This window comes from Natator depressus, chromosome 9 (genome assembly GCF_965152275.1).
Source record: "Natator depressus isolate rNatDep1 chromosome 9, rNatDep2.hap1, whole genome shotgun sequence".
NCBI lineage: Eukaryota > Metazoa > Chordata > Testudines > Cheloniidae > Natator > Natator depressus.
Window position 1 is genome coordinate 80069948 of NC_134242.1, and position 22795 is coordinate 80092742.

The 22795-nt window shown below is 45.2% G+C and overlaps 1 protein-coding gene across 2 annotated transcripts in view; it reads left to right on the forward strand.

The window, feature by feature from the left end:
• Positions 1-275: 275 nt before the first annotated feature.
• Positions 276-22795, forward strand: part of LOC141993114 (vascular endothelial growth factor receptor kdr-like) — a 184970-nt gene continuing 162450 nt past the window's right edge. For both annotated transcript variants that reach the window (XM_074962420.1, XM_074962421.1), the window contains exon 1: positions 276-998. In XM_074962420.1, coding sequence (XP_074818521.1) covers positions 935-998 — 64 coding nt within the window. In that variant the 5' untranslated portion in view covers positions 276-934. The remainder of the gene's footprint in view (positions 999-22795) is intronic.

Sequence of the window (22795 nt, forward strand, 5' to 3'; positions counted from 1 at the left end):
CTGCTGACGTCTCTCCTTCCTCTTCTTCTTTCCCTATAAAAAATCCCAGGCTCACATCAAACATCCCAGCAAAAGCAGATCAGACTGGGAGGGGTGGGGGAGAGAGAGAGAAATACCTAAACTGTGATTTGCCCCGGCACAAACCCCACTCCTCGCAAGAAGCCGAACCTCTCGCCTGCTCCTGGGCTTGTGATTCCCCCACCAGCATGTAGCAGAGATCCCGTGGGCTCGTGTCCGCTGCAACAGCTGCTGCTGGGACGCAGGCGTTTTTGTTTTGTTACCCCCCCCCCCCCCCCCGTCTCGCAAGCCTGAGAAAGTTTAGAGGCTTCTTCCTCCAGATCCCTGCAGCACCTGCACCCCCCTGGATAAACAGCCCTCAGCGGAGGCTCTGGGTGACAGACACCTTAAACAGAACCCAGCCCAAGGGAGGAGAGAAAACTCAGAAGCCGCAGAAGAAACTTTGTACCCAAACTTTTTGTTGCTGCTACTTTGCTTTGTTAACCCCTTTGGTCAGTTGTATACCATCTGCTCTTCTCACTGATCTCTCTACTTTTCATCCGATTTAGAAAAAAGAAAAAGAAAAAACCCAAAAACAAACAAACAAACAAAAACCCCCCAGATCATCCCATGAGTTGGGGGGGGGGGAGGGGAACCAAGGAATAAAGTTATTCTGGAAAAAAAAAACATTTGGCCGTCAAGAAGAGAGCGAGGCAAACAAAATCTGTAGCAAAGGGGGGAAGCCGTGAATGGAAAGCGCAGTTTCACTGGCATCAACAAGTGAGAACTGCTGGACGCCTTGTTCTTTCCCCCTCCCCGCCCTTACCCAGCCTGAAGGCTTTGAAACTTGGTGCTGGAAAGAAATTGACCCTATTGACAGATCTCCCTCCTTGCACGTTTATAAAGGCTACACTCCTAATTCACATCTGCACCAGACATGACTCCAAAGCCCTGCACCGCCCTGGCTGTTTCTGTGCTTCACGGACTGCTTTGGCTACAAGGTAAGAGCAGTTTACACGTGGTTTTTTTCAATCTCTCTTCTCTCACTCACTCTCCTTTGATTTCACAGTGCATTTTTGCTCCGACAACTTTCTCTCCTGGCTTGGCTCGCTCGGGTGTGGTATCCAGGTTGGAACTGGTTCTCTCCCTCCCCCCTTCACAGCAAGCCACCTTGTTTGCCAAAGCGGCTCATATCCCAGGGACCAGTTCAAAACAAGCCACTCCTGGATGCCGGCGAGCTGATTTAAAGAAAGAATAATGATAAACCCCTGGGTGGGATGGAGAGGAACGACTTCCGCCGTGGGTGTGGGTCTTGGTTGGTGCCCCTGTCCAATATGGTTCTATCTCCTGGTTTTCTTGCCTGGCCCAGCACCTTGCCCACAGGGGGCCAAAGGCAACACTTGGGCTGGCTGAACTTTCCGCGTATTTATTTTTTTCTCCTGCTATACGCAGGCATGCACCTGAGTACACTAACCTCCTAGCGCCATGGGCTCCTGCGCGTTACGTGGGGGCATCTGGAATCACCCGACATGAAGCAACAAAGCCAGGACTCTGTTTAAGCTCTGGGGACCTGTGAGAGGGGAAATTTGCAGTCCGGCTCGGTCCTTGGGGCGGGGGTGGGGGAGCCTGAATTGTCAAAGAGTTCAATTTGGTTTCCTTTATGGATGCAACTCTTTCAACTATGTTGTTGTTTTCATTGCCTGGGGTTTTCGCTCCTGGATATGGGTTCAGTTACTTTCTCGGGGCTTGGGCATCGCAAGGAGTCAAGTGCCTTGAGGGAGCAGATCTGGGGAGCTGCCGCTAGATGGCGCTTGCCGCTGCCAGTCGGAATCCCTGGCCTCGGTGGGGACTTCCCTGGTTGAAGTTGAGAGAAAGAATGGCTTTGAGGTGGGTTTTCAGGAGAGCAGTGTGAGTGCTATGGGAGAACTCACCTGGGGAGCAGACAAGCTCTTCCTTTGCATTTTAGAGAAGGAAAGCAAGCTTGGAAAGCGTGCGCTGCTCTAAAATCTACCTGTTCCTGGTTCCCTAGCAGCTGATCCACTTGCTCTCCCCCACCCATCCCAGGGCTTTGACCCTCAGATTCCTGTGGGGAAGTGAAGGCTCCATTCTCGGTCCATGACTCACATTCTTCTCCAGTCTCGCACTTACTCAGCACTAACTGTTCCCAGGCGCACACCAGAAGAACCTTCTTTTTAGCCGTAGCTGAACTTTCTCAGAGAGGCCCCTGAATTCTTAGTAATTTACTTTGAGCAACTAACAAGCTTTCCTCTTAATCACCTCCCTGTCCTTGCCCTGGGCTTTCTTCTGGAAGACCCCCACCCCCATTGCAGATGTGATACATCCAATGAAATCCCACACAGTAATGCCTAATTAATTCGGCGGCCAATGGGCCAGTGAGGAATTGGCTCTGGAATTTCCTGTAATAAGTTTACAAGGGCTCTCTCACTAGATATCAGCTCTCTTACCAACAGCAATGGGAGCTCAGGTTTGAATACTTCAAAGGGGTCAGCGCTTCATTAAAATATTTGGAAATAGAGAAAGATGTATCTTCAGGAAAATGTCCTTGAAGTCTGCTGCATTTGAAGGACACCCCCTCCCAATCCCCCCCCCCCCAGCTAACACTTCTGATCCCCTGGCCTTAAGGCTTCAACAATTAGTTAAAATAGCAATTTGTGGGGCTTAGTATCTTTCTCCTCTATGGGAACATTTCAAGTTGTATTTGATCATCTGAAACCCCCTGAAGAAGATGAGGCTTCAAAAGCTGAGGCTATAGCATATATTTGAGCCCTCTGTTGTTCATGGGGCAAGCTGAATCCATGAAATCACTTCCTTCATGGGGAACAGAATAATTCAGGGGTGCAATTCTTAAGGTCCATAGGTAAAGAAGTTGTGTGAGCAATCTTCTTCACTCTAGATTGTAACACCCCTTCCTCTACACCTGGTTGTGCATCAATGCTGTGTTCTCCTTCTAAATGTGTGTCTGGAGTTACTCCTGATTTATGCTAGTGCAAGAGAATAACTGGGCTAATGAGATTTAGAAGAGCTTTTCCATGTGCCATGTGGTCTTCCATTATTTCATTAATCATGAGGATTTCACTGGATTACCATGCTACTTATTCATGGCACCTCAGATGGTATACAGGAGATGTGGAATTTCTCCTGCCAGTAGTGTTCCATAGTGTTCCTTGAACCATGGGTATATTTCAAAACACCAGACTATTGGTTCTTTAGTCTCCTTATGGTCAGTATCAAGTGTGTCTCTAGGCTCTTGGGGTACGGTTAATTTCCACGAACAATAATCAATAACCAGCCTTATCAGGAAGACAGATCTGCTGAGGCACTGTAGCACCGTAAACTACCAGAGCTTCATTACTAGAATCCACATATTTGGTTTGGTTTATTCAGAGACTTATAAAACACTCCCTCACAGTGCCTCTGGGTGTATGTACCAACATTTTAAACACTTGCTAGCAAGGGTCAGCCCAGAAACTCAGAAACAAGCTCCATATATTCCTCACAAATATACCTGGAGTAAACATGAGCTTTACTTCTTGCCTTAAAGGGCCAGTTTGAGCTCTTCTGACCAGCAGAGGAACTGGATTCCATAGGCAAGAGTCATGAATACCCTGTCACCAGCCACCGGTAGCAGAAGTTCCCTAGCTGACCTCAGTTATTGTTAGAGCATGTGGGGAAATAGGTGATTCCATAACTGATTGGCCTTTATACATCAGTAGCAACATTTTGAATTGCACCTGGAAGCAAATAGGAAGTTCGTGCAGTCCTCAGAGAATTGCTGTAATGCACTCCCTCTGGCTGACACTGCAAGTACACAGCCAGCTGTATTCTCCACTAACAGTGACTTTTGAATGGTCTTCAGAGCTTGTCCATATAGGGCATAAGACAGCAGTGCAGCCTGAAGGTTACAAAGGCATGTATTACCACGGCAATTTCTGTATCAGAGAGAATTGGTAACAAGTACCTGGCCAAGCACAGGTGGGAAAACGCATTTCTGGCCACCAGTTTTTGCTGGGAATCCAGGAGCACACTCATATTGCAACTGTTACCGAAAAGGGTGGGTGTACTTCCACAGAAATGGGCCAGGGACAGCTATCACCCAGTGTACCCTCTCATAGACTCCTTATCTGGTAGTCTTACCCCTACTGTATTTAGCAAGAACTTCATCCAGATCACTTTCATCCATGCCCCTTCAGAGCCAGGCACAGAGAAGGGAGAAAGAGAGAATGCCCTATCCATGTCTGACAATAAAGAGGGGCAGAGCTGTGTGTCATAGAATCATAGAACCACAGGGTTAGAAGGGACCGTAAAGTTCATCTAGTCTAATCCCCTGCCAAGATGCAGGAGTTGTTGTGTCTAAACCATACAGGACAAATGGCTATCCAGCCTCCTTTTGAAAATCTCCAGTGAAGGAGCTTCCATGACTTCCCACAGCAGTTTGTTCCATTGTTTTACTGTTCTTACAGTTTGGAAGGTTTTCCTGAGCTTTAATCTAAATCTGCTATGCTGTAGTTTGAACCCATTGCCTCTTGTCCTGCCCTTTGTGACAAGACAGAATAACTTTTCTCCATCTTTTTTATGGCAGCTGTTCAAGTATTTGAAGACTGCTATCATGTCCTCCCCTTAATCTCTTTTCCAAACTAAACATACCCAGTTCCTTCAGCCTTTGCTCATATGGCCTGCATTCCATCCCTATGATCATCTTTGTTGCTTGCCTCTCGGTCCTTTCCAGTTTCTCTACATCCTTTCTATACAGTGGTGACCAAAACTGGACACAGTACTCCAGCTGAGGGCTAACCAGCACTGAGGAGAGTGGTACTAACACCTCCCATGACTTGCATGCTATGCCTCTGATAATGCAACTCTAAATTGCATTTCCTTTTTTTCCAGCAGTACTGCATTGTTGACTCATGTTGAGGTTGTGATCCACCATAACTCCCAGATCCTTCTCAGCAGTGCTGCTGCCAAACCAGTTAGCCTCCTCCTCTGTTTGGGACAGACACTAAGGGAAAGGATATTTTCTTAGCTAATACCCCAGCCACAGTAGAGGACTTCAAGTACTCTGTTGCAGCTAATTAGTATTGGTTTGAGATGACTGCCACCATCGCTCTGCCATCAGCCTCATGTCACAGGTCTGGAGACTACCACCGTGACCTGTGTAGATGGCACACAGGGAATCCAAGAACATTTAGGAGTCACTGTATTGATGGCTGAGGACAAAAGTTATATCTTACTAGACCATTGATAGGTTGTATTTTCCCTTAAGGAAATCTGAAACCTAATCATACCCATGGATCAGCAACAGGTCCTGCACCCTGACCATAGCAAAGCTGAGATTTGATTTCAAATCAGAAGAGGTAATAAGCAGACCATTGCTCATCCCAGCAATCACCAGCCCCATTCCAAAAAGCTTAGCTCCGAAATATGTAGATGTACTGAAATCATCTAGAATAGTGCCATGCTTGTCATGGCATTTCCTCCTTCTTTGACATTGTTGCATATTTTAGTTATGATTCCTCTTAGCACAAGGTTGAAATGGTTCTGTTTGACTCTTATTGCATTTACAGTCTTTATTCTCTAAATACAAGGGCTGGTGGAAATTTTTGGCAAAAAAGGTGGGGGTTTTTTTCCTGGTTGAAAAGCGATTTGTTTGGGTGTGTGGTGTTTGTTGTTGCTGTTGTTCCTGGTCAAAAAGTGGTTTTGGTTGGTTGGTTTGTTTTCAAAAACTTTTTTTTCCCAAGAAATAGCTGACATTGACAAATTTGTCATTTTGCATGAAAAAGTTAATGCTTTTTTTGTTTTTTAAATCCTGATATTTTTTATCAAAAATGGTTTTCAGTAAGCCAAAAATCCCAGTAACCTTTTTCAATAACATTTTCCAGTGGTTTTGAGAACCATATTAAAATAAAATCATGACAACTTTCAAAAAAAAAATGAAAAGTGGATCTATTTTGAACTTTTTGACATAAAAACACCTTTAATATTTCAAATATTTTTGTGAAAATAGGTTTTGATTTTTCAACCAGACCTACAAATAGTATATTACTACTATTGATGGTTTGTCATTCGTCTCCTGTATGTTTCTAAGACAACACACCTCAGTACTAGGAAACCATCCCAATCATCATGCTTCAGAGCATAAATGATCACCGGCTGGGGTCAGGAAGAAAGTTAGCCCCATGGGAAAATATTGCAATATTGTGTTAATGTTTTGCCTTTCTAAGAAGAATCCATCATTGGTCTCTGTTGGGGACAGGATACTGGACTAAATAGACCATTGCTCACTTTTTATAAAAGCAAGTCTTATGTCCCACTGCTAATGTGATTTTCTAAATATCTGCTGCACTGTGGAAAAATGTTATAAACTGTACAGAACTCTTTTTAAAAGCTAGTGTTATACTAATTTTCCTGTCTAAAACTGCCAGATTCAAAACTAAGCAGAAAGAATTTTACAGTAATTAACATAAGAACATAAGACTGGCCATACTGGGTCAGACCAAAGGTCCATCCAGCCCAGTATCCTGTCTACCGACAGTGGCCAATACCAGGTGCCCCAGAGGGAGTGAACCTAACAGGTAATGATCGAGTGATTTCTCTCCGGCCATCCATCTCCACACTCTGACAAACAGAGGCTAGGGACACCATTCCTTACCCATCCTGGCTAATAGCCCATTAATGGGTTTAATCTCCATGAATTTATCTAGATCTCTTTTAAACCCTGTTACAGTCCTAGCCTTCACAACCTCCTCAGGCAAGGAGTTCCACAGGTTGACTGTGCGCTGAGTGAAGAAGAACTTCCTTTTATTTGTTTTAAACCTGCTGCCCATTAATTTCATTTGGTGGCCCCTAGTTCTTATATTATGGGAACAAGTAAATAACTTTCCCTTGTTCACTTTCTCCACACCACTCATGATTTTATATACCTCTATCATATCCCCCCTTAGTCTCCTCTTTTCCAAGCTGAAAAGTCCTAGCCTCTTTAATCTCTCCTCATATGGGACCCATTCCAAACCCCTAATCATTTTAGTTGCCTTTTTCTGAACCTTTTCTAACACCAGTATATCTTTTTTGAGATGAGGAGACCACATTTGTACGCAGTATTCAAGATGTGGGTGTGCCATGGATTTATATAAGGTCAATAAGATTATTCTCCGTCTTATTCTCTATCCCTTTTTTAATGATTTCTAACATCCTGTTCACTTTTTTGACTGCCGCTGCACACTGCACTTACGTTCTTATGTTCTTATGCTGTATGCACGCATTGAATTGAAATAGAATGTCTTATGCTTCTGTTGCATTTTCATCCAAAATACTTCACAAACTGTATACAACAGGGGTCACTTTCTCCACCACTGAAATGTAGGTGGAATGGGGAAGCTGTTTTCAGCTCACCTTGTAAAACTCCAGGGGGAATTTCAGATAGGTAGATTCTAACTGTCCAGACGAGAGTTTGGCCAGGACATTGAGGCTAACCCCCATGTAGTTGCATAATTCATTTAATATTTTCTACATTTTCCTGGGGTGCTCCACCTTTTATTCCTCCTCTGCACTGGCTAGACTTCCCCATTATTGAGACTGAAATGGGACTTGCAAATGGCAGTAATTAAAGGACATTTTGGCTATCCCAGCAGCCCGGGGAGCAAAATAGATCGCAGCCCCCTAACATTTTCCTTCACAGCTCTTCTCAAGTGCCTGACAGAATATTAAGCCTTTCTAATGCTGATAAGGCATTCTTGCTCCGATGTACCTCATGACATGGGAGAGAAATAGGGCAGAGAGCCTAGCTCTGTATTCAGCCACTCCGGCCAGCAAGATAGGTTGTTTAAATAAGTGGAGATCCTGGTGTAAAAGTTTATACAGGTCACTGGAATAAATGGTCTCTCATCTCACTGGGCTAGACACTTATTTTCTATTTTATTTTTTGTACGGCAACACAGAAAACAGCAGAACCTGCCAAAATCAACCAGTGCAGATTATTATCTGGAAATGCCATTTAATATAAATAGAGGGTTGACGTTTACCATGGGAGCAATGCTGCACCAGGAGAAAGCTTAGGACTGCAAGGCAATATTAGAGCAAACCATATGGAGATGTTTTTTGTATGACAGATGGACTCTTAAAAATGCATCCAGGCCCATTGTTCCTCAAATGAGGAAAAGGAGGAAGGCTGGTAGGATAGAGGCTAGGAGGAGAACATCTGAGGAGAAATGTAAACCGTCTGTAAGTTGAAGGTACACAATGGTCATTGCCCAAGCATGGTGGAGCATATGCAAAAATAACATCCCACCTTTCAGTAGATGGATGTGGCAGGTAAAGAGCCAGTGACCTTCAGGAAAAAGCGGCCTGGGGGTTTGCCCTGAGCTGGAAGGACACTCAAGATGGGTGGAGTCACACATTCTGCCCCAGGGCAGCAAAGGGGGTTGAGTGGCCATGATTACACTGGAGGGGAACTTCCTCTTCTACATCTGCCAAAGCACCCACAGCTGCAGAAACTGGCCATGTCATGGAGCTTCTGGGGGCTCCATGCCACAGACGCAGCTAGGGCCAGGATCGGACCCATTAATTGTACTGGGAATAATTAGTGTTGGGCTCACAGTAGAAGTGAGCCAAAATGTGGCTAGGTCTATAGGGCTAGACTTAACCTTCAGGCTCAGCCCTGAGTAAAAGGCAGTGCGCAGCTGCACCATGCCAGGAGTGGTCTGGGAAACCCCTTAGGGTGTCACAATTCTTCCCCTGTTGCTGTCTTGCTCTGGCTTCTGCAAAGAGCAGCATTTAATTTTCCTCTTGCACCTGGCCAGTGAGGTGGGGGTGGGACCAGATCCAGGCTTCACCCTCAACCCACCCCTCTCCAACTTCTCTATGGTGGTGGGGGTTTAATCTAGGGCTGCCCTCTGCACCAGACGAGATCCAAGGTCCAGGTAGCTGAGCAAGAGCTGGGGGAGAGGGGTGTTGCTGCTTAGCCTGGCACATGCCAGCCCACGGGCTTTGCACATGGGTAGGTAGCTGGTGGCATCTTGTTTTAATCTTATGCAGATTTTTAATTAAGTTTTCAACTTGACCCCATGGTAGTGCAAAGAGCACACCTGACTGCCTCTCACTTGGTGAGGCTGATCTAACATCTCTGTGCTGGGGATACAGCTCACTTAGAACCATCAAAGAGAATAAAAGCAGAACTGAATTATGCAAATGATTATCATTGGGCTTATCATATGACCTGATCCAATCTGCTTTATCAGCATTGAAACAAACTTCTATTTGATAGTGATGATGCTTTGCATTCATATGTACTCTTCATGAGTCTGATTCTCCAAACAGACACCAAAGCCCTTGTGGTTCTATACCATGAAAGCTTCCAGCACTGTGAAGGAATTAGTAAACTTAGTGGGCTGATGAAGTGACTGGAGTTACACTGATATAAAACCACTGTGAGTGAGATCTGAATCAAGCCCTGTATTTTCAAAGCACTATGCAAATTTTTACTAACTAATCCACTGATCTAAGCAGGTTGACCTATTGCTCCGTGAGAATGTTGCCATTTTTTTAACAGGATAACTCAAAGCTACACACTCTGATTGAGTGTTTAGGGGGCAGTGAATAGAAACAGTTTTGAGAGGCACTGAAGTGCCCTCACCTTCAAGTCCTTTGATTAGTCTGCCCTTTAAGTACCTACTTTGTTGCTCTCACTACGTCCTGTTCTCCGTTCCCTCTGCCAAAGCATCACCCAATCTACCCTCAGGTCTCAGGATTCCGAAAATTGTTACATTTTGAAAGTCGTAGAGGAATTTCTGAGAACTGCTGCTAGTGGAGGTCTGCACAATTTCTCTTCCTTGTGCCCAAATTAAGTTTGCTTCTTCCCTTTTAAGTTGGGACTAGTGCAGAGGTTTGGCAAGCCAATGTGGGATTGCCTGTGGTTTGCAGTTTAATCTTTTTAGCTTTCTGAAGTCGGATGCAGTAAGTCTTCATACCGTGCTGAACTTTATGAGATGTGACTTCTGCAAGCTTCCCTAATATGTGTAATCACAAAGGGATTCACAACTGGCCGACGGTGTGCTCTGAGCCGATGCAGAGGGCCTTTGTCGTGGTTCTAAAGTAGTAGTTTTTAGCACTGTGAAAGAATTCTTGAAGTTACTGGGCAAGAAGAAAACCACATTGTCTAATCTGTTAAGTGATAAAGGGCCAAACAAGTCAGTTTCCCATTATGCCCTAGAGGGAATGGCAAAAGCATATGGTCCCAAAGATTTCAAAATTTAGCCAAAAACTGGACTCAGACCAGTATGTAAAGGAAATGTATGGACTTTCCTTCTATTTTCAGATCACATGCCTTCGTCTTTTGCATTTCCACATAGGTTTCCTTAGATCTTCCTGTGTTTTTCTTAACTGTGGGAAAGAGATTGCCAAGGAAGTGCAGAAGGGAGCTTGCAGGCTGTCTGGAATTGTTCTTCATTTGAGGGTCAAGGAAGCTTGATCCTGTTATTATCTGTTCATTTTTTTAACCTTCATGAATCCAAAACACCTCAGTCAAAATGTTAGCTTCCTTGGGTTTGGAGGTTAGGAAATTTCACCCAATAGGTCAAATTCTGCCTCATGATTACACTGGTGTAAATTTTGCATAGGAGCCCTGTCTCCCATGGAGTTTCTTTGGATTTACACCAGTATAATTGTAAGCAGAATTTGGCAGCATATATTTCTCACAGAGGTCTCCCAAAAGAAGACAGTTGCTGTTTAAGGGGCCAACCCTATATGGTGGCTTAGCACCCTCAGTTCCCACTGATGGCAACTAATGCTGGGTGCACAACTGGAAAATGCTGACAATAAATGGAAAACAGATTTTCTAGCTTTTACCACATTGCAGGACCCTAGTCGAACTTATCAAAACTAGTGATGCAACAAACAGATTTATCCCCCATCCACAGAAGGACACAATCAGTAATTGTGGCTATACAGCAGAAACAGGCTTGCCCCTACAGAGTTCTGATCCAGATCCCAAATTCCCTCAGTCTTTAGAAACTGAGATTTAGTTTTGGCCCTTTATAGACAGAGGGGTCATCTGTGGTGATACGTCTGAATCTGAACTTCCCAGACATTTGGAAGTGGTGGGATCTGGGGCTGTGATCCAGGCCCATCTCCAATATGCAGAAATGTACTGTGTTTATTCTCCAGTGGCTATAAAAAGATCTTTTTTCCATGCTTCATCACACGGTGCTCTGCCTGCTTGAAACTGCCTCCTGATGGGCCAGTAATATATGCCCATGCTGTAGTATTTGGAATGCTTTCTAGCTGCAGTCCTAATTACAGTGCTTCTTCATAGAGGAAATGCTTGTTGCAAGACAGTAGTGTGTGCCTGTGTTTACAGAGAGGAAAATAAAGCCTGTGGATGGTAACTAGCAAACCACAAGGTCTCTGTCTTTTCTTACAGAAAAATAAATCCCCCATATGCACAATATTCTGCAATCTCTAGGCCTATGTCACTAGCCCACCCTGCCTTGTGTGGCAGTAACCCACTCTCTCCACTGTCACAGCTCTCTTGGAATTGCATGTCACCCATGAAGGCTCTCTCTCCATGAATCCACCTTACGAAGAAGGGTGCAGAGGGCATATAGTCATCTGAACCAAAAATCCTGCACCACTTTGTGATACACAAGTTTTCAGATCACCCCGAGTGCTGTGGGCCAGAGTCCCTTCTCCCTGCACTCATGTAATTCCAGTGGGACAGATTCTGCTCTCCATCACCAAGACATAAATCCAGGCCTTTGCTTTCAGTGACAGTACTCCAGGTGAGAGGAGAATCGACCTCTGCGTTGCTGCATTGTACTATGTGTCTGGTTCGATTACAATATTCGTGCAGCAGGGACAGTTGGCCAAATTCATCACTGACATAAATGCAGCACCACTGAACTTGGCCTTGTATCTTTCTGGTTGTTTTCTGAAGCGCCTAACAAATGCTACTGACAATAGTATCTCTCTCCACCAAAGCATTAGATAAAAATAAAAGCTGGTAATAAATACTGTTGAGTGTGTAGACTGAAAACCACCAGCCCAGTCCAGCTGTCTTGACACGAGTTCTCCCTCTGAAACCAATGGGACTACTTGGGTGAGCAAAGATGAATCGCTTAAGTAAAGGTTGCAGGAGGAGTCTAACAGTTTGAACAAACCTTCCTAACTCAGGATGGGCAAATTTAGTTTGGGTTTAATAACAGCTGAGATGGTTGTTAGCTCCAAATTCTAATGAACTGATTCTTAGTTATTATTTGCATTACTGTAGTGCAAAGAAGCGCTGAAGTCAGTTAACTACTTTAAAACATCATGAAATGCCTGAACTGCCTTTTTTCAGCCATAAGTGGAAGGTCTAAAGCAGCACAAGCGATTTCATCGAGGTACTTCTGGGCCTGCTGAAGCCAGTACCTGAAGTTTCCCTGAGAGACAGCCTGAGCTGGCCTGCCAGCTAGAATAAGGAGGATAAAGCCTCCATGCCGAACTTCTGAACCTTGTGCTCAGCTGCTCATTCTAACATATGGGGAAGGAACATGATTTGAAAAATTGCTCCCTGCGCTTTCCAAAGACTGAGATTTTCATTTGATTCAGTTTTCTTGGGCTGCCTGTGTTGAAGGACTGAGATTGCCAAAGAAGCAACTCACTCCATCATGTAATTGCACTTTTGTGCAGGTGGGGACAAGATTGGTCCATCCTTAAGCCCCATTGCCATATCTTGGAGGGAGTATAGGGAGCACTTTTTTCCAATGCCTGTCATGAATAATCAGATGAAATAATAATATAACATGGGGTGAGGACACGACACTTTATCGAGAGCTAGCTATAGATGTACACAGAGCAAGGAAGTTAAAAATGGCTTCAGCTGCACAAGGCCGCAGGAGAGAACAAAACAGCAAATTTGGCCAGGTTAGAAGATTCTTCTGCTATTACAATGAAAAGATGATTCAAGTGACTGTAACCAATGATGTCACCCGGAGACCCTTTCAACCACAGGTTAAGCTATTACACAGTGAGAGACAGAGAGAGCCATCTACCTTCCCACCGCTCCACATTTTTCCTTTACAAATGGATGGCATCGATGTTGTTTTTATTTCATTGTCATACATTGGGCTAAATTCTGCTCTCAGATATACAGTGGTGTAAAACCACAGTAGCTTGGCTGAACACCATGGAGTGACTCTGGATTTGCTCTAATGTAACAAAAGCAGGGTTGTTGGTTTTTTTAAAAATTACAATTTATTTGAAGTTTCCAGGAATAATATAGGTAAGATGGGAGAACTTCTTTAGTCAAAGCACTGACGCTTCTTAGTAGGGCTCTAAACTATGGGTTTTTTTTTATCATGTTGGCAAATCCTGTGTTGCTTATGTAACATACTTGTAAAGTGTGTCATGTCCCCCTCATGTGACTAGTCCACATAGAGGATAACAGCCTGCTACTGTTACTAGCTAATGGAGTTGCTTCTTTAACTCACATCTGTTTTGGTGCTGAAGATCCCACGCCCAGGTTTTACGCAGTCCTTACTCAGGCAAACTTCCCATTGAGTAGGGGCTGAGTAACAGCTAAGGCAGGTCTTTGGGATTTGGCCCTGTAAGAATGTCCAGAGAGATTCACTAAATTCCCAGAGTCCTACTTCAGCATGCACTGGGGCTTGGTATAGAGATTCCTAGGGGTAGTGTCTCCTTTGGCTATCTCAAATTGATTAGCCTATTCTGCTTGGAAAGAGTGCCACATTTTCATCACACTTCATCATCGCAGCCTAATGACAACTTTCCAACGTGTAATGATACCACAGGTCTCTGAGAACTGAGAGGCTAATTACCAAGAAGTTGCTAATGACTACATTTACAGTTTAATTGCTTGATCCACTGCTATTGCAGACTCTGATTTTGTGTACTGAAGAGACAAACTGGACCTTAGGGTTTATTTGTTTATGTTTTTGGAATTTCTCTTGGCATTCTGGGCTGCACTGATATGCAGGCTGTTTTCTCACTGTTTTCACACCAAGGCAAATTAATACAGTCAGCACCACACTCTAGCCCATTGTGGTTTTGTAAGTTTCACACACACATAAAATGTAGCTTACCCCTCCAAAACAACTTTGTGAGTAATGAAAGAGAAGTAGAGGTCAAAGAGATGGACTCATTCTCAGGAACGGGAGAGTCCCCAGCAAGAAGCATGCAGGAACCAAAGTGTGGCGAGAAGAGGGAGCTCACAAGAATCTATTAAGTCTTTTTTTTTTTTTGCACCCCTTTTGGATCCAGACAGTGTTGTAAACCGATGTTCTCATCACCAGTCACTATCATTAGACAAGAGATGGAGGATGTGTTCAAAGCCATCTCACTCCTCTTTCTCCTTACTCTATGGGAGCATTAGATTATCTACTGATCCACTCTGTTCCACACATTCCTTTAGTTAGGGTGACCTAGAGGAATAGGATGGCTTACTTAGTGACTCATGTCCTTTGACGTGAGCCAAGTAAGATTCTGTTAGGAAGCCTTTGATCAAACAAAACAGTGTGTTTTCAAGCAGTAATAATAAAGTGTGATTTTAATACCATGGATCTTGAAATGTAGCTGCTTGAACTATTTTTACTCCATGGTCAGGTACCTATGTTTAATAAATGAGATGAAGAGGATGGATCATACTTTGTCTCCTGCTGGGGGCTGTCGTTAATTCTTATTGGAGTTGTTTGTGCAAAGTATTTATTATTACTATTAGCCATAAGTACTGGCCTTTCTCTTCCCAGTTGTACTCTCCAACATGTCAGAAGAAACCATTGCCCCAGCTAGACTTACAGTCATAGAGGTTAAAGCAAGAAGTGACCACTAGATCAACTAGTGTGGCCTCCTATATATCACAGGTCACCAACCCCAGCCAGCAGGCTAAACCTAAACTTGTCTTAGGGTATGTCTACACTATGAAATTAGATCGATATTATAGTAGTCGATTTTTAGAAATCCATTTTATACAGTCGATTGCGTATGTCCACACTAAGCGCATTAAGTCAGCGGAGTGCGTCCTCACTACTGTAGCTAGCATCGACTTACAGAGCAGTGCACTGTGGGTAGCTATCCCACAGTTCCCTCAGTCTCCGCCACTCACTGGAATTCTGGGTTAAGCTCCCAGTGCCCGATGGGACAAAAACATTGTTGTGGGTGGTTTTGGGTACATGTCATCAGTCGCCCCCTCCCTCCATGAAAGCAATGGCAGACAATCGTTTCGTGCCCTTTTTCCACACAGACACCATACCATGGCTTGCAGCCCGCTCAGCTCACCGACACCACCGCTGTTGTGTCCTGGGTGCTGCTGGCAGCAGACGGTGCAGTAGGTCTGCTAACCATCGTCATCCACTGCTTCCGCTGCAACTCTGCTCTGCTGCTATTGTCTCAATAGCGAATTTCTCCATGTTTTCTGTCATGGGCTCCCGGCTACGTGTGTTCTTCCTCGGGAAATGTGCGCAGTGCTAACCGTCATCCTCCACCGCTTCCGCTGCAACTCTGCTCTCCTGCTCTCGTGAATCCACCTCACAGATTGTCTCATCGTTCTCTATAAATATCTATTCTCATGGTATCCGTCTTTAGCCACCGCTTCAACTCTGCTCTCCTGCAGACACCATACCACAGCAAGCATGGAGCCCGCTCAGATCACCGTGGCAGTTATGAGCATTGTAAACACCTTGCGCATTATCCTGCAGTATGTGCAGAACCAGAACCTGCAAAAGCAGGTGAGGAGGTGACGGCAGCGCGGTGACAAGAGTGATGAGGACATGGACACAGACTTCTCTCAAAGCACGGGCCCTGGCAATTTGGACATCCTGGTGGCAATGGGGCAGGCTCATGCCGTGGAATGCCGATTCTGAGCCCAGGGAACAAGCACAGACTGGTGGGACTGTATAGTGTTGCAGGTCTGGGATGATTCCCAGTGGCTGCGAAACTTTCGCATGTGTAAGAGCACTTTCATGGAACTTTGTGACTTGCTTTCCCCTGCCCTGAAGTGGAAGAATACCAAGATGAGAGCAGCCCTCACAGTTCACAAGCGAGTGGCGATAGCCCTCTGGAAGCTTGCAATGCCAGACAGCTACGGGTCAGTCGGGAATCAATTTGGAGTGGGCAAATCTAATGCGGGGGCTGCTCCAAGTAGCCAACACAATCACTTAGCTGCTGCTATCAAGGGTAGTGACTCTGGGAAATGTGCAGGTCATAGTAGATGGCTTTGCTGCAATGGGATTCCCTAACTGTGGTGGAACGATAGATGGAACGCATATCCTTATCTTGGGACCGGACTACCTTGGCAGCCAGTACATAAACCACAAGCGGTACTTTTCAATGGTGCTGCAAGTACTGGTGGATCACAAGGGACATTTCACCAACATCAATGTGGGATGGCCAGGAAAGGTACATGATGCTCGCATCTTCAGGAACTCTGGTCTGTTTGAACAGATGCAGGAAGGGACTTACTTCCCAGACCAGAAAATAACTGTTGGGGATGTTGAAATGCCTATAGTTATCCTTGGGGACCCAGCCTACCCCTTAATGCCATGGCTCATGAAGCCATACACAGGCACCCTGGACAGTAGTAAGGAGCTGTTCAAGTATAGGCTGAGCAAGTGCAGAATGGTGGTAGAATGTGCATTTGGACATTTAAAAGCATGCTGGCGCAGTTTACTGACTCGGTTAGACCTCAGCGAAACCAATATTATGATTGTTATTGCTGCTTGCTGTGTTCTCCACAATATCTGTGAGAGTAAGGGGGAGACGTTTATGGTGAGGTGGGAGGTTGAGGCAAATTGCCTGGCCACTGATTACACGCAGCCAGACACCAGGGCGATTAGAAGAGTACAGCAGGGTGAGCTGCACATCAGAGAAGCTTTGAAAACCAGTTTCATGACTGTTCAGGCTATGGTGTGACAGTTCTGTTTGTTTCTCCTTGATGAAAACCCGCCCCCTTGGTTGACTCTACTTTCCTGTAAGCCAACCACCCTCCCCGCTTTGATTACCACTTGCAGAGGCAATAAAGTCATTGTTGTTCAAAATTAGGCATTATTTATTAATTCATCACACAAATAGGGGGATAACTGCCAAGGTAGCCCAGGAGGGGTGGGGGAGGAGGGAAGCACCAGGTGGGATGGTGGATGAGGGGAGGAGGGAAGGACAAGGCCACACTGCACTTCAAAACTTATTGAATGCCAGTTTTCTGTTGCTTGGGCAGTCCTCTGGGGTGGAGTGGTTGGGTGTCCGGAACACTCCTCCCCCCGCTTTCTTGGTCATCTGGGTGAGGAGGCTATGGAACTTGGGGAGGAGGGTGGGTGGTTACACAGGGGCTGTAGCTGCGGTCTGTGCTCCTGCTGCCTTTCCTGCAGCTCCACCAGACACTGGAGCATATCAGTTTGATCCCCCAGTAGCCTCAGCATTGAACCCTGCTTCCTCTCATCACGCTGCCGCCACCTCTCATCTTGCTCTTCCTTCCTGTCCTCACATTCTTTTCTGCTTTCCTGGACTCTGACATTGTTTACCTCCATGCATTCTGCTGAGCTCTTTCAGTGCGGGAGTACTGCATGAGCTCAGAGTACATTTCATAGCGAGTGTGGTTTTTTCACCTTCTTATCTGTGCTAGCCTCTGCGACGGAGATGATAGGGGGAGTGTTGAAACATTTGCAGCTGTGGGAGGAAAAAAAGGGAGAGTAGTATTTAAAAAGACACATTTTAGAGAACAATGGGTAGACTCTTTCATGGTGAACCGAGCTGTTAACATTACATAGCACATGTGCTTTCGGTACAAGCTTGCATTTTGCCTCTTATATTGAGGGCCTGCCGGTTTGGTGTGAGAGATCACACACGCAGGGCAGGGCAACAGAATTCAGCTTGCAGGCAGCCATGGTAAGCCACAGTCTTTCGGCTTCTTCAACCTTCATAACATGTGGGAATGGTTTCAAACAGCAACACCCTCCTTTCCCATACCAAGCACCCACTGGGCTGGCCATTTAAAAGGAGGGACTGTACTGGCCGCGAGTGCATCCCAAGTCTTCAGGGAAAATTAATCATTAAACATGCTTGCTTTTAAACCATGTATTATATTTACAAAGGTACACTCACCAGAGGTGCCTTCTCTGGCTTCATGGTCCAGGAGCCCACCTTGGGAGGGTTGGGAGGGTATTGGCTCCTGGGTGATAAACAGTTCCTGTATGTCGGGGACAATGGTTTCTCCACTTGCCTGCTGTGTGCTATCATCCTCCTCCTCAATTTCCTCATCCCCAAAATCTTCATTCCTGTTGCGTGAGACTCTCCCCTTGCATGTGTCCACGGACAGTGGTGGGGGGGTAGTAGGGGCGCTCCCTAGAATTGCATGCAGCTCATCGCAGAAGCGGCATGTCTGGGGCTCTGACCCGGAGTGGCCGTTTGCCTCTTTGGTTTTTTGGTAGGCTTGCCTGAGTTCCTTAATTTTCACGCGGCACTGCTGTGGATCCCTGTTGTAGCCTCTGTCCATCATGCCCTTGGAAATTTTGGCAAATATATTTGCATTTCGTCTTTTGGAACGGAGTTCTGATAGCACGGATTCATCTCCCCATACAGCGATCAGATCCCGTACCTCCTGTTTGGTCCATGCTGGAGCTCTTTTGCAATTCTGGGACTGCATGGTCACCTGTGCTGATGAGCTCGCCACTCTGACCAAACAGGAAATGAAATTCAAAAGTTTCCGAGGCTTTTCCTGTGTACCTCGCTAGTGCATCTGAGTTGAAAGTGCTGTCCAGAGCGGTCACAATGGAGCACTCTGGGATAGCTCCCGGAGGCCAATACCGTCGAATTGCGTCTGCACTACCCCAAATTCGATCTGGCGATGTCGATTTCAGCACTAATCCCCTCATCGGGGAGGAGTAGAGAAATTGATTTTAAGAGCCCTTTAAGTCGACAAAAATGGCTTCGTCATGTGGACGGGTGCAGGGTTAAATCGATCTACAGTGCTAAATTCGACCTAAACTTGTAGTGTAGACCAGGGCTAATGCAACACAGCCAGATAGAAAGAGGGGCTGGGATATCCCAACTAGCCTTTCAGTGCAGGGTAACACCCTTTGGAGAGAGAATCTCCCTTTATAGGCCCAAGAAAGTGTGCCATCTTGTTGTTGTTGTTGTTGCTTTAAACATCCCTCATGCCTGAGTTCAGAAGGCTCGGAACTCTTGGAGAGTTTCTGCTGGGAGGATGCAGCAAGAGAAAAGAGGGTCTTTTGTCTGGCTATAACCAGGCCTGCTGACAGCAATTCCGGGCCTCAGGGCAGAACAGTCACTGGGCGCTCTTCCAGCATGGCCAGGGCTTCCACATGCCCGCCTGGCTACCTTCACCACGGCTGGTACCACCTCGCTCACGCCTAGGGCCCCTGGGCAATTGCCCATTTCCCCCCACCCCCAACCTTGGTCGGTGGGCCTGGCTATAATCCAGAGTTTTCAGTTGCAAAAATGGTTCTGTGCTACTGAGAAAACTTGGGGCAAAAGGCTGGAAATGTCACGCTCTGATTGGGTCTGGTGGAAAAACTCAAAATGAGCTGGTTTGGATTTGTATGTGGAAATGTTTGCATAGCGCCAGCCCAAATCCAGGTGCATTTTCAGTGCAGGGCACTGCTCTGCACATTCCTCTCCACTGCATCACACTTTCAACATGCTTTAAAAAATTCCCTTCTTTTTGACATTAGGCATTGATTTGCTGTCTCTTTGTTAAGCAACACAGGTTTGACACTGATGGGAGAGATTATACCTATCTATCATGTTGGTGTCTGAGCTACCCACTTGAATTGGGAATTCTGGTCCAAAGATATTCATCTCAAGGCAGTTTAAATTGATAAACTGCCATTTAACTGGCATGGAAGCCCACAGGTTATTTCTCATTGTTTTACTGTTTGCCTGAGACTAGATTATAGCACCCCCTATGGGTCAGGTTTACAGCTGCTTCTACCCCAAGAGAATCTAGAAACCAGTTTTAAATCTTTCTTTCAGCAGCAGGTGGCCTATTGCTTGGGAAATGATGTACAATGAGGACCGATCATTGTTGGAGAAATGATTGACTAGAATTACCTAAACAAGTCAGAAAAATGAGTCATACAGTTAAGCATGAAACTCTTATCAATGTAGATCAAATCTATCCATTAATAGAACTGTCTAGTGGAGAAGTTCAATAATCTGAAAGACACGTCATGGAGATGTGCTGTAGTAACCAGTAACTATGCCACTGCAATTCTGCAAAGCATCCACCAGGTGCTATTCTGCTTTGTAAAGAAGTATTTCTGCTGCCCAGATACACAGCTCTGAGGGAGAGTGGAGAGAGGAACATATATGCAGATGGAAAGGCCACTGTCATCTCTGCATCTCCTAGGCTAGCTGATAGGGGACAAAGCATTGGTCAACCCCTCTCTCTACCAAGCGTCATGAGCCATGGAGCCAGCCCCATGCAGTGCACAGCATGGACCCTATCAGAACAGAGTGCCAGCCTTTGTCCTGAGTAAAGGGCCAGATATGGTCCTCAGTCCATAGTCCAGTGAGCGATGCTCTGCACTAGGGAAATCCAGAGGGATCAAAGGTAGGGGCACGTGGTTCCTACTACAGGTTTAGGGAGTCTCTGGAGCTGCATACTCCTCCCCAAATACTCGAGATGTGACACACACACAGCTCCATGTGGTGGAACTGGCCAATCCACTCCTGGCTGTGCTGTACCTAACGTGCTAGTAATGATCTCCATGTCAGTGATATAGAAATAGGATAGAATCAGAGACGGGAGGGAGGTACTGGTAATCTTCCATTCCCACCTATAAAGCAAGCCTTGCTCACAAACCAAGCCCACCCACTTGAAATGCCAAAATGAGATAACTCACTGTGGCGTGTGCAGATCTTCATAATATGATTGTTCCTCTCCTTTCTTGCATGCTATGATCTGCAGTGAAATAGTTGACAATGCCATCATTAAAAGCATCAGCATTAGGGTTCATTGTGATGACTAAAGCAGTTATTGCTTTCCAGAGCTGTTGTTTCAGGCTTCCTGTGTAAGCTACACCCACTCAGTATGGATTTGTCCCCAACCAGTGGTGACTGGCCACAGGTGGAGGTTGGTGAGCCTGGTACAACATGGTTTACAGCTTTGCCTTTTAGGTCAGGCAGTAGAGCCTTATGTGTTTAGATCCAGAAGTCCAAGGTTCAGTCTCGGAAGCTGACGACCCAACAAAGGGCACCATGTAACACCTGCAAGCTTGGGTAGGCACCACGCTATTAGTTTTCTTTGCAATAATAAACCCTGGAGACTTTTTTTTTAAAATGTAAGCTGAGATTTTGCAACACAAGGTAGCATTTTTCCAGAAAAAAAAAATCAGACTGCTGATCATTGTGAGTAAATTGAAAACAACCCCTGTGCTTTCTAGATTTACTATATATCTGTGTACATTTACAAGAAGCAGCAAACAGTGAACATCAGTACAGTCTAAAATGTCTCTTGTTTACACTGGTTATACATGATTCCTTGAGTGCAAATGGAAATTATTTGTAGTTCTCAATGAAATGGGAAAGGCAAGTTGAAATATTAATACAAATATTAATGTTAATTAAATATGAATAAATATAAATAAAACTTTCAAAAGAGATCAGATAGGCTAAGAATGGCCATACTGGGCCAGACCAATGGTCCATCTATCCCAGTATCCTGTCTTCCGACAGTGGCCAATGCCAGGTGCTTCAAAGGGAAGGAACAGAACAGGGTACTTATTGATGGATCCATCTCCTGTCAACCATCTGGCCTTCAGAGGCTTAGTAAAACCCAAAGTGTGGGGTTGCATCCCTGACCATCTTGACTGGTAGCCATTGATGGATCTATCCTCCATGAACTTATCTAATTCTTTTTTGAACCCAGTTATAGTTTTGACCTTCAAAAAAATTCCCTGGCAACAAGTTCCACAGGTTGACTGTGCATTGTGTGAAAAAGTACTTCCTTATGTTTGTTTTAAACCTGCTGCCTCTTAATTTCACGGCGTGACCCCTGGGTTGTGTATTATTTGAATGGGGTCAATAACACGTCTTTATTCACTTTCTCCGCACCAGTCATGATTTCATAGACCTCGATCCTGTCCCCCTTTATTCGTCTCTTTTCCAACCTGAACAGTCCCAGTCTTTTTCATCTCTTCTCATACGGAAGCTGGTCCATCCCCCTGATCATTGTTGTGGCCCTTCTCTGCACCTTTTCCAGTTCTAATACATCTTTTTGCAATGGGGTGACCAGAACTGCACGCAGTATTCAAGGTGTGGGCGTACCATGGCTTTATACAGTGGCATTATGATAGTTCCTGTCTTTTTATCTGTCCCCTTCCTAATGGTTCCTAATATTCTGTTGGCTTTTTTGACTGCTGCTGCACATTGAGTGGATGTTTCCAGAGAACTATTCACAATGACTCCAAGATCTCTTTCTTGAGTGGCAACAGGTAATTGAGACCCCATCGTTTTGTATGTGTCGTTGGGATTGTGTTTTCCAGTGAGCATTACTTTGCATTTATCGACATTGAACAGCTAGGCTAACAGATGTAAATTGTAGGTTCAGTGTCACGGAGTATTTTTTAAAGTGACAAAAATAGATTTTATGATTTTTTTTAAAAAACCTGCATAGTCTGAAGAAGCTTCAGAAACAAGAAGATCTTGACTGCTGGATTGCAAGCCATGGGGGAATAGCATTCTCGGGAAAGAATGTGCTGAATGTAACTGGTCCCTTATGTGTGCTAGGATGCTGCATGCCTGTCCACTCCAAAGCATAACAACAATACTGCTTTGCATG